Source organism: Ischnura elegans, chromosome 12, assembly GCF_921293095.1.
Source record: "Ischnura elegans chromosome 12, ioIscEleg1.1, whole genome shotgun sequence".
Lineage (NCBI taxonomy): Eukaryota > Metazoa > Arthropoda > Insecta > Odonata > Coenagrionidae > Ischnura > Ischnura elegans.
Genome location: NC_060257.1, coordinates 46991075 through 47008965, shown reverse-complemented (window position 1 = coordinate 47008965; position 17891 = coordinate 46991075). Strand labels below are relative to the sequence as shown.

The 17891-nt window shown below is 39.9% G+C and overlaps 1 protein-coding gene across 4 annotated transcripts; it reads right to left on the bottom strand.

Annotated features, from left to right (window-relative positions):
- Positions 1-338: 338 nt before the first annotated feature.
- On the bottom strand, positions 339-17172 carry LOC124169130. 4 transcript variants are annotated; one of them, XM_046547630.1, is made up of 10 exons: positions 17066-17172; positions 16765-16979; positions 15602-16189; positions 13378-13965; positions 10675-11262; positions 8583-9170; positions 6377-6964; positions 4285-4872; positions 2079-2666; positions 339-886 (listed from the first exon to the last, which is right to left on the bottom strand). In XM_046547630.1, the coding sequence occupies exons 1-10, from the start codon at positions 17127-17129 to the stop codon at positions 476-478; spliced, it is 4806 nt and encodes a 1601-aa protein (XP_046403586.1). In that variant the 5' UTR covers positions 17130-17172; the 3' UTR covers positions 339-475. The 4 variants fall into 4 exon arrangements, with proteins under 4 accessions (XP_046403586.1, XP_046403588.1, XP_046403589.1 ...); XM_046547632.1 differs by having other exon boundaries at positions 10675-11181; positions 13885-13965; XM_046547633.1 differs by lacking the exon at positions 6377-6964.
- Between the last annotated feature and the right edge of the window lie 719 nt (positions 17173-17891).

The window sequence follows — 17891 nt, the reverse complement described above, 5'->3', positions numbered from 1 at the left end:
TCTAGATAGAGGGTATTTGAATGAAAGGAGGTTGGAACGGGATAGGGTGAAGGAGTTGTCATTGTATTTTATTTCCAAACCACCGAATTCAGTTCATATTAGCCATTTTATATCGGGGTATTAAACTAATTTAACTATTACACGTACACGAATAACCATGCCCTAGATAACCTTTATCCTGGCGGGACTAGAACCCGCGACCTCTTTTTTGGCAGGCGAGGACTTTACCCCGCCGCCACCGAGTTACATAATTTCTGATGAGGATCCAACGTGTGGCTGATTTCCAAACCACAGATTTTGTCAAATTTTCGGGCATCAAGAAAGAAGTAAGTGCGTCATTGATTAAAAATTATTTATTTAATCAAATTGAAATAATTTAAGGAATTTTTTATACAGTTTCTTCGAACATAGCTTGACCTAGGCGAGCGCGGCTTGACCTAGCCTCCAGGTGTGCTTGACCTGCTACTATGTTGCTTCAGTATCCATAACGACGGATCTTACGTCCCCAGCCGAAGAAGTCGTCGATTGCCTTGACGATCTCGTCAACAGGGATTCCGTGTTCCTTGAGTCGGTTGAGGAGGTCGGTGTACTGAGGCATGGCCTTGACGGCATCGACGATCTTCTTGAATTCTGGGGACCTGAGTCGGGCGAGGAGGGCCTGGAAGTCAGGGTCGTTCTCGACTTTGTCGTGGTAGAAAGCCTTGATTTCGTCGATGGGGATGACGGCCAGCATTTCCATGATCATGCTCATGATGCTCCTTGGGTTGGCGCGGTGGTATTTCCTGTCGCTCACGACTGGGTTGATGTGTGGGAGGCCGAGGAGGTCATTGACGACGTTGACGATGTGGTAGCTGTCGATTCCGGAGTCGTACAGGTACTTGATGAACTGTGGATGTGAAACGACAATTAAGAATTTGTTATTTCTAAGAAAAGATGTTCATTCTAATTAAATACAATCTGTTGGTGGGGTTTACTCAAAGTTAAGTATTCATCCCCGAAATTAAGGTTAGATATTTTTTCTTGGTATATGATATTCAATGGATTTAGAATTGGAATATTAACTTAATGAAGTAGTCCAAAATAAATTACAGCTCGAAGTAGGTTCATGTCGAAGAAAAGTGTAGTTTTTGGGCGTATATTATAAGGGAATACGACGTTGACAATGTGGTAGTTGTCGATTCTGGAGTACACAGGTACTTGATAAAAAGTGGATTTGTGGGCAATTAAAAGTTAATTATGAACAAGAAAGATATTTTGGGATCAAAGATGCCAAATAATTTCCCCCGTGTATGATCTATCTCGAACTGTTGCAAATGTAACGTCATGATCGTGGATTATTATGTTATTTACTGATATTGACAAATTTTACCTGTTATTAAAGCGAGCTTATAAATTTGGTGTAGCATTTGAACTGGATAATTTTTAAATCAGATACGGTTGAATATCATGAGGATTGCTTCGGGCCATAGAGAAAAGGAGTTGGGATTATTCTTTATGAAATCTTATTCAATTTTTGCAATATATATTTATTTACCATGGGCGTGCTTGAACCGTGTGGGAAAATGGAAAGCAAAATGAATGATTAACACATATTTGGGTCCAGAAAAACGAAGGTTATCGACATTCGTTTGCAAATTCCTGTTTGTCCACACGAGTCATCTTAATTGAGGGATTAAAAATATACTTACGTAAAAAATAAATTACTGCGTAAATGTAACAAGTTGCCTCAAAGTCGCAAAATTTATATGAGGGACAGATTGAACATAAAATAACATTACTCATGATCTGTTTTACTTATGCTGCGATGCAAGAAAAATATTCTCGTCCCTCTGCTAAGTTACTTAGAATGAAGTAATATCTGTGAGTAATTATTGCTTCGGAGCGAAGCTCTTTCCGCGAGAATTACTTATTGTTAGCTGTTTTTTCCAGTTTATGATATTTAACGCTTTCAAAATTTGAATTTCGTCCCTGAGCTTGTGGCCAAATCTATTCCGAGTGAGTGATAGTTTTGCATTCGTCATAGAGTGATGTCAGAATCTTCAGAAAGTAATTTAACCATATGTGCGACTAGGACTTACATCCATGAATTCGGGCATGTTCTCAACGGTGGTCACCATCTTCTTGAAATCATCGGACTTCAGGTAGGCGGCGGCTTCCTGGACTTCTGGGTCGCTCTCGAGGTGTTGGACGAGGATTTCCACAATCTTGTCCATAGGGATCATGCTGAGGAGCTCGTTGAGGAGGTCATTGAGGTTCCTGGTGGACCTGAAGCCGATCATCCTTCCCCAGCCGAAGAAGTCATCAATTGCCTTGACGATCTCGTCAACAGGGATTCCGTGTTCCTTGAGTCGGTTGAGGAGGTCGGTGTACTGTGGCATGGCTTTCACGGCATCGACGATCTTCTTGAATTCTGGGGATCGGAGTCGGGCGAGGAGGGCCTGGAAGTCAGGGTCGTTCTCGACTTTGTCGTGGTAGAAAGCCTTGATTTCGTCGATGGGGATGACGGCCAGCATTTCCATGATCATGCTCATGATGCTCCTTGGGTTGGCGTGGTGGTATTTCCTGTCGCTCACGACTGGGTTGATGTGTGGGAGGCCGAGGAGGTCATTGACGACGTTGACGATGTGGTAGCTGTCGATTCCGGAGTCGTAGAGGTACTTGATGAACTGTGGATTTGAATCAACATGTGAAAGCCTTATCCTTAAGTATCCATTTCGCAATCAAAGGTGTCATAAAATGTCCCCCCATGTATTTTATGACATCAAGAACATGGTTATAAAAAATTTCGGCCCGGGGGAGGTTCATCTGGGAGAAAAGTATTTTTGGGGCATATATCGGGAGGTATTATACTTATGAGAGTTGTTACAAAACTAATCGTTTAGTGAGAGTTTAGACCAGAGCCTAAAAATTCCCAGCTCTCTACGGCTTTGTATCAGATACCTGAGAATGGGGGAAAATGCAACATAGTAGGTGGACCGCTTGGCTGTGGATAGAAATATCCCGGTTGCAATATTGGGTGGATCCTTCTGATGCGTACAATGTAATTTTATGGTAGCGCGAGTATTCCTAGGAATCGTAACGGCCCCTTAACCAAATGGTATAATTCATACAAATACTTTTTATGCGGTGTGTGCTCTTCCATAACCTGCCCAATCCATCCTTGAGTGAAATGACGAAGTGTTTGGGGGAATTTAATTTTGTCTAAATATCTCGCGTTTTGGAGATGGTTTGGGTACGGAATTCCATGGAATTGATGCCAGTCTTGGTTTCTCTAATTGTTCAAAATAACTGTAATTTTGCCGGATGTAACCACGATGGACACATAAAAGTATCGACGCGAAATATATTAATTGACGGACAAAATAATATACTTACAACAGAAATGGCTGGGTAAAGCTCGCCAGTTTTGTTGAGGTCGCATAGATTGCATGAGGTACAGATTATCCGCTATCAAGAAACAGTAATTGATAGCAGGAAACACTTTTTCTCTAATGTATATAAAACATTCCTGGGCCTTTCATCTGTTTCTCAGAATTTCATAACATTTGTGAGTAGGCCTTGCTCCGAAACGAAGCTTTTTAATCGGAATCTATAAAAGATTTTATCCAATTATAATGCTTTCAATATTGGAATTTTATCCTTGTGAATGTGACCAAATATATTACTAGTGGTGCTATAATTTTGTAGCTGTCTTTGAGTGAGGTCCGAATACTTATGAATCGCAGGGGCAATAGTTTAACTATATTATTGAATTTTTAAAATCAAGATTGAGTGAAATAGTCAATCTCGGGGTTCGTTGGGAGAAAAACACATATCCAAAGCGGAACAAAATTCTGTGGGTGAATGATATAAGCAATTGTTTACTGAAGAAAAGGCAAGTTACACGAATTTTAGATCTGAAACTGAGAGTGGGGCATGTGGAAGGCTGAACGCTTAGCCACCCGTTGTCGAACAAATGTCATAATTTCTTAACAATATACTTGATCATCTAAAGTATTTCGAACACTTCAGATAAAAGGGAATGAGAAGGGGTGAGTGCCAAACTGATTCTACCTGGGAAAAATAAATATGTACCAGATGCGGATGCAGACACTTGGATTTTCACGCCTCTAAGATATCTAAATTTTCTAACTGTCATTGCGTTTTCTAGTGTACATGGAAATAGTGCGTTATGGTTCGCCATCTGTGTTTACAACCAAGAAAGCCAAATACCCGTCGTTCCTTACCAGGACAGTTTTCGATTTGGAATAAATGTCAGCCATGTATGAAACTCAAAATACTTACGTCCATGAATTCGGGCATGTTCTCAACGGTGGTCACCATCTTCTTGAAGTCATCGGACTTCAGGTAGGCGGCGGCTTCCTGGACTTCTGGGTCGCTCTCGAGGTGTTGGACGAGGATTTCCACGATCTTGTCCATGGGGATCATGCTGAGGAGCTCGTTGAGGAGGTCGTTGAGGTTCCTGGTGGACCTGAAGCCGATCATCCTTCCCCAGCCGAAGAAGTCGTCGATTGCCTTGACGATCTCGTCAACAGGGATTCCGTGTTCCTTGAGTCGGTTGAGGAGGTCGGTGTACTGTGGCATGGCCTTGACGGCATCGACGATCTTCTTGAATTCTGGGGATCGGAGTCGGGCGAGGAGAGCCTGGAAGTCAGGGTCATTCTCGACCTTGTCGTGGTAGAAAGCCTTGATTTCGTCGATGGGGATGACGGCCAGCATTTCCATGATCATGCTCATGATGCTCCTTGGGTTGGCGTGGTGGTATTTCCTGTCGCTCACGACTGGGTTGATGTGTGGGAGGCCGAGGAGGTCATTGACGACGTTGACGATGTGGTAGCTGTCGATTCCGGAGTCGTACAGGTACTTGATGAACTGTGGATTCGAAACAAAAAGTATTAGCCTTGGTTTTTCCCGAAGATCACTGCATTGAGGAAACGATGAAAAATAATGACCCTAGTTCATTTCAACGAATAGCAAAATTTAAGCTCAGTCGAAAAATTTTCACCTTGAAAACACTTTAAATTAGGTAATGTGAATTAATAAGGGGATTTATTGGTGGAAAATTTTTAAAACCACCCGTAATACTTTTTTTTTCATTTTGCACCTTTGAAGTGAAATCCAGGATTGATGAGACACTCGTTTCATCCATATAATTTTTTATTTTACCTTCCTGAAGTCCTTTATAGTGCCTCTCCTAAGATAATTTCTTTGTTTTCTTTTTTCGTTACCAATGTTAATGTTACAATTGGCTCTGAATACTTGATTAGTATAAGTTGTGTGTCTGGTGACGACAACCTTCCGTAAAAATACCATTAGCAGTTTTGGGTGCTATCCAATTTATTAACCTTAACGTTGTGTTGGTAATTATGCTTTGAATTCTGCTTATGGTCTGTAATACATGGAGTGTATTGCAAATAAAAATGTATTGAAATTGAAAAAATCGGTATAGTCGATTTGAGCCAGTTATTGTTGACGAATATAAGCTAGCGAGAATAAGAGATTGCCTTAATCTTATCATGAATTTCAGATATAGCCTATGACGCAATTTTAAAGCACTCAAAAGTAATATATTACAGACTTTTTGTTTGGTATTTGTAACTAATCTTGATGAATTGCGAAATTATGAATAAAAATTGATAGTTTTTTTCCTTTACTGAGAAACATGCCTTATATAATAAAAATAACTTGCCTTTCTCATTGATGATCTGTCTTCAATTTTTTAAAAAACTAATCCGCATTGTCGAAGACGAATGAATAATATTCCATAGCTGGGAAAATCAGTTGGAAAAATATGTTTCTGAAAATTTTAGGCAGTTAGGCAGCAGTATTGGTAGCCAACATAATCAACTGATGGACTTGACGAGACAAATAGATTAAGAGATGGACAGAATAGGAGAAAAAAGAACTTATTCGGCGGTATGAGATTTCAGTGCTTTTTTTTGTTGGCAATAAAAACAGTATTTTTGCATGAGAAAATGATATTTTAAATACTAACCTAGCCAATACGTTTTGGTACATGTAACCGTACATTATTATATTAATTGGCAGATTCACTCATAAATACGCTATTTGTTATTTGAGAAAGGAATAAATCCTGAATTCTATAGATATAAATATGAAATGAATGTTTAATTTTCAGTTAACCTGGACGTATTACTGACATTTTGAAATGTTTTTACCTTTGGTTGGGTTTATATTTCAACATGGTTGGATAGGTTGTGGAGGCTAAGTAACGTTTCTGGTACGTGTCCTAATGTAGGGGGTTCATTTATCATTAGGTAATAAAAATGCCCTGCTATGCTGCGCGTTGCTTCGAAAATATTCACCGATGACTTTTAGCTGGTAATTTGGTAAATTTATCTTTAAAAGAACTTACATCCATGAATTCGGGCATGCTCTCAACGGTGGTCACCATCTTCTTGAAGTCATCGGACTTCAGGTAGGCGGCGGCTTCCTGGACCTCTGGGTCGCTCTCGAGGTGCTGGACGAGGATTTCTACGATTTTGTCCATGGGGATCATGCTGAGGAGCTCGTTGAGGAGGTCGTTGAGGTTCCTGGTGGATCTGAAGCCGACCATCCTTCCCCAGCCAAAGAAGTCGTCGATTGTCTTGACGATCTCGTCAACAGGGATTCCGTGTTCCTTGAGTCGGTTGAGGAGGTCGGTGTACTGTGGCATGGCTTTCACGGCATCGACGATCTTCTTGAATTCTGGGGATCGGAGTCGGGCGAGGAGGGCCTGGAAGTCAGGGTCGTTCTCGACTTTGTCGTGGTAGAAAGCCTTGATTTCGTCGATGGGGATGACGGCCAGCATTTCCATGATCATGCTCATGATGCTCCTTGGGTTGGCGTGGTGGTATTTCCTGTCGCTCACGACTGGGTTGATGTGTGGGAGGCCGAGGAGGTCATTGACGACGTTGACGATGTGGTAGCTGTCGATTCCGGAGTCGTAGAGGTACTTGATGAACTGTGGATTTGAATCAACATGTGAAAGCCTTATCCTTAAGTATCCATTTCGCAATCAAAGGTGTCATAAAATGTCCCCCCATGTATTTTATGACATCAAGAACATGGTTATAAAAAATTTCGGCCCGGGGGAGGTTCATCTGGGAGAAAAGTATTTTTGGGGCATATATCGGGAGGTATTATACTTATGAGAGTTGTTACAAAACTAATCGTTTAGTGAGAGTTTAGACCAGAGCCTAAAAATTCCCAGCTCTCTACGGCTTTGTATCAGATACCTGAGAATGGGGGAAAATGCAACATAGTAGGTGGACCGCTTGGCTGTGGATAGAAATATCCCGGTTGCAATATTGGGTGGATCCTTCTGATGCGTACAATGTAATTTTATGGTAGCGCGAGTATTCCTAGGAATCGTAACGGCCCCTTAACCAAATGGTATAATTCATACAAATACTTTTTATGCGGTGTGTGCTCTTCCATAACCTGCCCAATCCATCCTTGAGTGAAATGACGAAGTGTTTGGGGGAATTTAATTTTGTCTAAATATCTCGCGTTTTGGAGATGGTTTGGGTACGGAATTCCATGGAATTGATGCCAGTCTTGGTTTCTCTAATTGTTCAAAATAACTGTAATTTTGCCGGATGTAACCACGATGGACACATAAAAGTATCGACGCGAAATATATTAATTGACGGACAAAATAATATACTTACAACAGAAATGGCTGGGTAAAGCTCGCCAGTTTTGTTGAGGTCGCATAGATTGCATGAGGTACAGATTATCCGCTATCAAGAAACAGTAATTGATAGCAGGAAACACTTTTTCTCTAATGTATATAAAACATTCCTGGGCCTTTCATCTGTTTCTCAGAATTTCATAACATTTGTGAGTAGGCCTTGCTCCGAAACGAAGCTTTTTAATCGGAATCTATAAAAGATTTTATCCAATTATAATGCTTTCAATATTGGAATTTTATCCTTGTGAATGTGACCAAATATATTACTAGTGGTGCTATAATTTTGTAGCTGTCTTTGAGTGAGGTCCGAATACTTATGAATCGCAGGGGCAATAGTTTAACTATATTATTGAATTTTTAAAATCAAGATTGAGTGAAATAGTCAATCTCGGGGTTCGTTGGGAGAAAAACACATATCCAAAGCGGAACAAAATTCTGTGGGTGAATGATATAAGCAATTGTTTACTGAAGAAAAGGCAAGTTACACGAATTTTAGATCTGAAACTGAGAGTGGGGCATGTGGAAGGCTGAACGCTTAGCCACCCGTTGTCGAACAAATGTCATAATTTCTTAACAATATACTTGATCATCTAAAGTATTTCGAACACTTCAGATAAAAGGGAATGAGAAGGGGTGAGTGCCAAACTGATTCTACCTGGGAAAAATAAATATGTACCAGATGCGGATGCAGACACTTGGATTTTCACGCCTCTAAGATATCTAAATTTTCTAACTGTCATTGCGTTTTCTAGTGTACATGGAAATAGTGCGTTATGGTTCGCCATCTGTGTTTACAACCAAGAAAGCCAAATACCCGTCGTTCCTTACCAGGACAGTTTTCGATTTGGAATAAATGTCAGCCATGTATGAAACTCAAAATACTTACGTCCATGAATTCGGGCATGTTCTCAACGGTGGTCACCATCTTCTTGAAGTCATCGGACTTCAGGTAGGCGGCGGCTTCCTGGACTTCTGGGTCGCTCTCGAGGTGTTGGACGAGGATTTCCACGATCTTGTCCATGGGGATCATGCTGAGGAGCTCGTTGAGGAGGTCGTTGAGGTTCCTGGTGGACCTGAAGCCGATCATCCTTCCCCAGCCGAAGAAGTCGTCGATTGCCTTGACGATCTCGTCAACAGGGATTCCGTGTTCCTTGAGTCGGTTGAGGAGGTCGGTGTACTGTGGCATGGCCTTGACGGCATCGACGATCTTCTTGAATTCTGGGGATCGGAGTCGGGCGAGGAGAGCCTGGAAGTCAGGGTCATTCTCGACCTTGTCGTGGTAGAAAGCCTTGATTTCGTCGATGGGGATGACGGCCAGCATTTCCATGATCATGCTCATGATGCTCCTTGGGTTGGCGTGGTGGTATTTCCTGTCGCTCACGACTGGGTTGATGTGTGGGAGGCCGAGGAGGTCATTGACGACGTTGACGATGTGGTAGCTGTCGATTCCGGAGTCGTACAGGTACTTGATGAACTGTGGATTCGAAACAAAAAGTATTAGCCTTGGTTTTTCCCGAAGATCACTGCATTGAGGAAACGATGAAAAATAATGACCCTAGTTCATTTCAACGAATAGCAAAATTTAAGCTCAGTCGAAAAATTTTCACCTTGAAAACACTTTAAATTAGGTAATGTGAATTAATAAGGGGATTTATTGGTGGAAAATTTTTAAAACCACCCGTAATACTTTTTTTTTCATTTTGCACCTTTGAAGTGAAATCCAGGATTGATGAGACACTCGTTTCATCCATATAATTTTTTATTTTACCTTCCTGAAGTCCTTTATAGTGCCTCTCCTAAGATAATTTCTTTGTTTTCTTTTTTCGTTACCAATGTTAATGTTACAATTGGCTCTGAATACTTGATTAGTATAAGTTGTGTGTCTGGTGACGACAACCTTCCGTAAAAATACCATTAGCAGTTTTGGGTGCTATCCAATTTATTAACCTTAACGTTGTGTTGGTAATTATGCTTTGAATTCTGCTTATGGTCTGTAATACATGGAGTGTATTGCAAATAAAAATGTATTGAAATTGAAAAAATCGGTATAGTCGATTTGAGCCAGTTATTGTTGACGAATATAAGCTAGCGAGAATAAGAGATTGCCTTAATCTTATCATGAATTTCAGATATAGCCTATGACGCAATTTTAAAGCACTCAAAAGTAATATATTACAGACTTTTTGTTTGGTATTTGTAACTAATCTTGATGAATTGCGAAATTATGAATAAAAATTGATAGTTTTTTTCCTTTACTGAGAAACATGCCTTATATAATAAAAATAACTTGCCTTTCTCATTGATGATCTGTCTTCAATTTTTTAAAAAACTAATCCGCATTGTCGAAGACGAATGAATAATATTCCATAGCTGGGAAAATCAGTTGGAAAAATATGTTTCTGAAAATTTTAGGCAGTTAGGCAGCAGTATTGGTAGCCAACATAATCAACTGATGGACTTGACGAGACAAATAGATTAAGAGATGGACAGAATAGGAGAAAAAAGAACTTATTCGGCGGTATGAGATTTCAGTGCTTTTTTTTGTTGGCAATAAAAACAGTATTTTTGCATGAGAAAATGATATTTTAAATACTAACCTAGCCAATACGTTTTGGTACATGTAACCGTACATTATTATATTAATTGGCAGATTCACTCATAAATACGCTATTTGTTATTTGAGAAAGGAATAAATCCTGAATTCTATAGATATAAATATGAAATGAATGTTTAATTTTCAGTTAACCTGGACGTATTACTGACATTTTGAAATGTTTTTACCTTTGGTTGGGTTTATATTTCAACATGGTTGGATAGGTTGTGGAGGCTAAGTAACGTTTCTGGTACGTGTCCTAATGTAGGGGGTTCATTTATCATTAGGTAATAAAAATGCCCTGCTATGCTGCGCGTTGCTTCGAAAATATTCACCGATGACTTTTAGCTGGTAATTTGGTAAATTTATCTTTAAAAGAACTTACATCCATGAATTCGGGCATGCTCTCAACGGTGGTCACCATCTTCTTGAAGTCATCGGACTTCAGGTAGGCGGCGGCTTCCTGGACCTCTGGGTCGCTCTCGAGGTGCTGGACGAGGATTTCTACGATTTTGTCCATGGGGATCATGCTGAGGAGCTCGTTGAGGAGGTCGTTGAGGTTCCTGGTGGATCTGAAGCCGACCATCCTTCCCCAGCCAAAGAAGTCGTCGATTGTCTTGACAATCTCGTCAACAGGAATTCCGTGTTCCTTGAGTCGGTTGATGAGGTCGGTGTACTGAGGCATGGCTTTGACGGCATCGACGATCTTCTTGAATTCTGGTGATCTGAGTCGGGCGAGGAGGGCCTGGAAGTCTGGGTCGTTCTCGACCTTGTCGTGGTAGAAAGCCTTGATTTCGTCGATGGGGATGACTGCCAGCATTTCCATGATCATGCTCATGATGCTCCTTGGGTTGGCGTGGTGGTATTTCCTGTCGCTCACGACTGGGTTGATGTGTGGGAGGCCGAGGAGGTCATTGACGACGTTGATGATGTGGTAGCTATCGATACCGGAGTCGTGAAGGTACTTGATGAACTGAGGAGGCAGAATAACAATTCTTCAGTTTATTATTACAACAAAGCTTAGAAATGAATGACCATGGTTCCTCTTAACCCATAATAACCCAATATTGCTGATAAGGAGAATAAAAACGTATTCATTGTCATCTCTATTCGGGAAATATTTAAAATACGTGTTCTTTTTTCTGCAAAGTATAGTGTGGACAAATGTAGCTGCCACCATAAGTTATCATTGAGGATAAAATTTACACATTTTTTTGTTTGAAAAGTGTTGAAATATAATTTCTCACAGAATCAACTATAGTTTAGAAAGGGTTAAATTTGAATAATTGTTTTCGAAACAGCTTTAGACTAAGGGGGGATCTTCCGCTTCTTATTCAAACTTATGTGCAATTAGGTTTTAAAAATTGCTCAAAGAATGTTATTTTGTGGTTGCTAATGCTAATGATGGCCTTGGTTAAAGGTAATAATTGAACCTAATTATTTCTCTTTGAATAGTTTTCCAAATTCATTTACCAATATATTATTTGGTTAATGTTGTTAGATCGCGGGTAGTAAATGTTTACGCTGCGAGACTTAGATGCCGCCGGCGTAGACCCTGTTAAAATAATATTTAAATATTTATGTGAACCGTGTGGACGGAACCAATGATATTTCCGGCGGGACCTAGAATTTTCAATTATTGTCGTTATCGATGAATCTATTAAAATGATATTTATAATATATCATCAGTAATAAGCATACTGCGGGCAGAGATTTTGGATAATTTTGCCATTGTCAAAAAGTTGGTATGTTGTACATAATTCTGTAGATTTCTCACTGTTGTAGATGGTAGATCAAATATTCTTTCCGCTGGACTGTATGGTGAACATAATGTTGGAACGGTCGTTCTTTTTAGGGCAACAGTAGAGTTATGGCAGAAGGGTGCCTAGATAAATATATTTTTTAGAAGACGGGCATATCGTTTTCATGCCCATATCAAAGAGCAATCGGTTCCCTCTTGTTCAAATTACTAATTCTATTAAATGTAAGCTAATTATGAACCCGAATTTAATAAAAATGTTTAATAATAGTCAATGGAATTCTTGCGAAAACATATGCAATGCTTGCTTCAAACCGGTACATAAGGGATATTTTATTCCAAACTTTTAATTTCAAGTGCATTGTTTCCGACAGGTGACCGATTCATTATTGGTATGCCAAATTTTCATGAGGAGCAAGAAATTTTCTTGGGCAACACCATTAGTAATGCTGGGTCATCCATTCAGATGTCGAGTGTAAGATTAGAATAAAGGGGTTAATCAACCAGTCGCATTTCATAATTTAAGAATGGTTTTTAAATGGCCCAGAGAAATATTTTAACGTACCTTTGGAAACTATTGCCTGATTTTAACGATACTCACCGTGTGTAATTATTTCAGTTGTAGGAAAATCAATGTCGTTTTCATTTTTAAGGATTTTTTGACGTTTAAATGCGACTGTTAATTGTTTCACAATACGAATGTAGCATAAAATTCTATGTAAAATACCAAGCCCTACATCATCACTCTCTTTCATATAAATTTAATAATTTTTGGGTTACTGCATTAATAATTTTGTCTATTTTATACACATCATATCAATTAATATTTCATCAATTAGGGGGATTCATAAGGAGCACCTTCCCAATTCCTAAAATTACATACAGCCAGGCCAATAAATGAAGTTAATAAACTGCATCATGAAAGGCATGAGCGTAACTATCGAGTGGTTAATTTCATCTGACTTTCGAGAATTAAAATTTTGGAGAATAGAATGGTCGCACCAGAAATAGAATATATTAAAGTAATTTAATCTTCAGGGAATTACCAATAGAGGAACTGTTCAGTCGGAGCTGAGATAGGTTTCAATGGCTAACCCTACCATGGTCATTAGGGCGTTGAGGTTCAATGGACTTGCACGATGGGCAATTACCCATTGCAACGTGGGCTCTGACTGAACAGTTCACCTGGTTGGTATCCCATAAAGAATGCATCCACATCGTGCGCCAGGAAAGGACCAAGTCTTATCATATTAAAATGAAGTAGAGCGATAGCGGAATGGTTTCGACCAACGCACTGTGAACTAATGTGCTAGATAAAAAAAGACTTACATCCTTGAACTCGGGCATACTCTCAACGGCGGACACCATCTTCTTGAAGTCATCGGACTTCAGGTAGGCGGCGGCTTCCTGGACTTCTGGGTCGCTCTCGAGGTGTTGGACGAGGATATCGACGATCTTGTCCATGGGGATCATGCTGAGGAGCTCGTTGAGGAGGTCGTTGAGGTTCCTGGTGGCCCTGAAGCCGACCATCCTTCCCCAGCCGAAGAAGTCATCGATTGCCTTGACGATCTCGTCAACAGGGATTCCGTGTTCCTTGAGTCGGTTGATGAGGTCGGTGTACTGTGGCATGGCCTTAACGGCATCGACGATCTTCTTGAATTCTGGGGATCGGAGTCGGGCGAGGAGGGCCTGGAAGTCAGGGTCGTTCTCGACCTTGTCGTGGTAGAAAGCCTTGATTTCGTCGATGGGGATGACTGCCAGCATTTCCTGGATCATGCTCATGATGCTCCTTGGGTTGGCGTGGTGGTATTTCCTGTCGCTCACAACTGGGTTGATGTGGGGAAGACCCAAAACATCGTCGATAATATTGATGAATTTGTAGCTATCCAATCCGGAGTCGTGAAGGTACTTGATGAACTGAGGAGGCAGAAAGACAATTATTCAGCTTAACAACGAAGCTTAGAAATAAATGGTGTTGGTTCTTTTGAACTTACTATAACCCAATTTTGCTACTAAGTAACATAAAAGGCATATAAAATATCATCTCATTTTAGGAAAGATTTAAAATACGCCCCTTTTATCAGCAAAGTTTAATGTGGAAAAATATAGTTGCCGCGATAGTAATGATTGAGAAGAAATGTACACATTTTTGTGCATGAAAGGTATTGAAATTTAATTATATAAGAAGAAACTATATTGGTATAACTTCACTGTAAATACCTTCACCCATAATCCATGAGATTCCGCCCTGTTGTAGATAATAGATCAAATATTCTTTCAGCTGGACTGTGGGGCGAAAACAATATATGATCAGTCGTTCTTTATAGGCCAATAGAAGTGTCATGGCAGCAGGACGCCTAGATATATTTTTTTAGAATGCGGACGTAGGTGATTTATTTTTTGATACCCATATCAAAGTGTAATCGGCTTCATTTTTTCAAATTACTAATACTTTTAAATTCAAACTAATGACGTATCCCACACCGAGTGAATAATCTTTAAAATAGTCAATGGCTTAGTTGCGGAAACATATGAGATGCTATCTTCAAACCGGTACATCAGCGATATTTTATCCCATGCCTTCATTCCATTCAATTTCAAGTGTATGGTTTCCGAAAGGTGATCAACGCATTTCTGGTATGACAAATGTTATGAGGACAAAGAAAATCTTAGGCAGTACCATTGATAAAGTTAGGCGGTGTATTCAATTGTTGAGTGTAAGGTTGGAATAAAGGGGTTAATCAACTAATCGTATTTCATAATTTAAGAATGGTTTTTAATGGTCCTGAGAAATATTTCAACCTATCTTTAAAGTGTATTGCCTGATTATAAAGATTCCATGTGTATTATAGTAAATATTTCAGTTGTAGAAAAGTCAATGTAGTTTTCTATTGTAAGCATATCTTGACGTTAAAAGGCGACGTTTATTTTGTTCACAATACGAATGAAGCATGAAATTCTATTAAATAAACTTAGCCCCTAAATATTCACTCCATTTATTAAAATTTTAATAAGTTTTTGGAGTACTGCATTCATAATTTTTTATATTTGCTACGCATTAAATCCATTACTATCTCATCTGCTAGGGGGATTTAATAGAAGCATTTCCCAATACAGCAATTCACATATCACAAAGCCAATAAGTGGAGTCAATAAAAGGCATCATGAAAACCATGAGCGTAACTATCCTATGTGTTAATTTCCACTGACTTTCGAGGATTATCAGTATGGGAAATAGAATTGTCGCCCCAGAAAAATAATGCTTCAGGGCATTCCCAACAGATGAGTGGTTCAGTTAGAGCCGTCGATTCAATGGCTAAATGTACCATCGTCCTCAAGGCATTGAGTCTCAATTGACTTGGACGATGGGCAATTAGCCATTGAACGGTCGGCTCTGACTGACCAGAACACTGGTGGGCATCCCGTGAATAATTCATCCATATTGTGCGACAGAAAAGCACCAAGTGTAATCTGCTAAAATTATTTAGAGCGATTGTATAATGGTTACGAAAAATGGACTGCGTACTAGTGTACTACATTATTAAAGACTTACATCCTTGAACTCGGGCATACTCTCAACGGCGGACACCATCTTCTTGAAGTCATCGGACTTCAGGTAGGCGGCGGCTTCCTGGACTTCAGGATCGTTCTCCAGGTGCTGGACGAGGATATCAACGATTTTGTCCATGGGGATCATGCTGAGGAGTTCGTCGAGGAGGTCATGGAGATTCCTGGTAGATCTGAAGCCGACCATCCTTCCCCATCCGAAGAAGTCATCAATTGCCTTGACGATCTCGTCAACAGGAATTCCGTGTTCCTTGAGTCGGTTGAGGAGGTCGGTGTACTGAGGCATGGCCTTGACGGCATCGACGATCTTCTTGAATTCTGGGGACCTGAGTCGGGCGAGGAGAGCCTGGAAGTCAGGGTCATTCTCGACCTTGTCGTGGTAGAAAGCCTTGATTTCGTCGATGGGGATGACGGCCAGCATTTCCATGATCATGCTCATGATGCTCCTTGGGTTGGCGTGGTGGTATTTCCTGTCGCTCACGACTGGGTTGATGTGTGGTAGACCCAGGAGATCGTTGACCACATTCACGATGTGGTAGCTGTCGATCCCGGAGTCGTGCAGGTAGTCAAGGAACTAAGAAATGACGGAAAAAGTACGCCATGATTATTTAACTAAACGAAATTTCCAGTTACAATTTTAACTATTCCAGCATTTTTACGATATCCACGAGGAAATCTATCAGTTTCTATATATTTACTGAAATTAATTCCTGCGACCCGCATTTTGGTAAATATTTCGTGTTGCTATTTACTTACTTATATAATATCGTGACTTATTTTTTTCATTTTATTTTACGCCACGCCCGCGGATGCGTGAATATGTATTTAGTGTTTCAATAATTATCCGCAGCAGTATAAAAATAAACTATTTTATTGGTATTTTTGTATTTTGTCGTTAATTGGCACGATCAGACCGAAGTTTTCTTTTTTCGTTTCTAGACGTGAGTTATTTAGCCATGGCGGGGTTGAGGAATGAGAACAGAATTGCGAGTCTTTTGACGTTGAGTTTTCTCGCGTACTAGGAAATGGTGCGTCTAGGTTAGCCATCTGAGGTTACGACCAAGAAAGCCAAAGATATTTCGTTCCTTACCAGGGACATTTTTCCATTTGGAATCTATGTCAATCATGAATGTAACTTAAAAAACTTACGTCCTTGAATTCACCCATGCCTTCCACGGTGGTTACCATCTTCTTGAAGTCATCGGACTTCAAGTAGGCGGCAGCCTCCTGGACTTCTGGATCGCTCTCAAGGTGCTGGACGAGGATTTCGACGATCTTGTCCATGGGGATCATGCTGAGCAATTCATTGAGGAGGTCGTTGAGGTTTCGGGTTTCATGACTGAAAACCGCGGGTCGCTGATCGCCTGCGTGGTGGAATAAGTTGCGTAATTTATTTTCGCAGTAATCCCAGATTTATGAATTGGCATGTTCAATTATAATTCCAACTTACCTTTCGGCAATACAGCTCCCAGAGAGAGTCCAAGGACGGCGCAGAATACAATTGCCAACTTCATCTGAAAGAATAGTCCTTTATTATTATGATCATGCACTTTTGTTTGAAGATTAGCTTGTGATGTTTTTAAGAACTAGTTTTATTTTCACGACTTCTGGACTCTTTATATGACACTGCATATCAAAAAAGAAACAGTTAAGGCTAATACGTGCATAAAGGCCTCTAGAGTTCCTTATGCATAATGCGATTACATGGTAAAATCATTATACCGACGTAAATCCCGTGAAATCATTGACATATTTTGAAGCCAGAAAAGAAGAATGTTTCTTTCTAAAGTTCAAACTTGGATGGCATAATTTTCGGAAGGATTATGATATTTTACCATTGATTATTGCGCTTCCAAGTGTACAAAAGTCATTGCATTGAAAGTGTTCAAAACAGGCATAAGTTAGACGCATATAGAACGAAGTTTTACTGTGAATTTATGGAAAAATTTATGCGTGTATTTTCATAATTTGAAAATTAATTAATTTAGGTACTAATGACTTTTCCTAAAATCTAGGGGAAGTAAAATCCTTTAGGTGCAATCCGGAGCACAAGCTGAAGCCAATGAAATTATTACAATTTTAAGAGTTTTCTGTTACTTTCAAATTGAATCGGTGAAATTGGATATCATTTGTGTGCTAAGGCTCTTTTCGCGATCTGTGCACTTACCGCTATTCTTGCTGCCAGTGCTGCTAAGATTTTCTTAAGGTGTATATATACCTATGCTGTTGTGCAAGTTATAGATTGCAGATTTCAATTCCGAGAATATTTTGTTCTA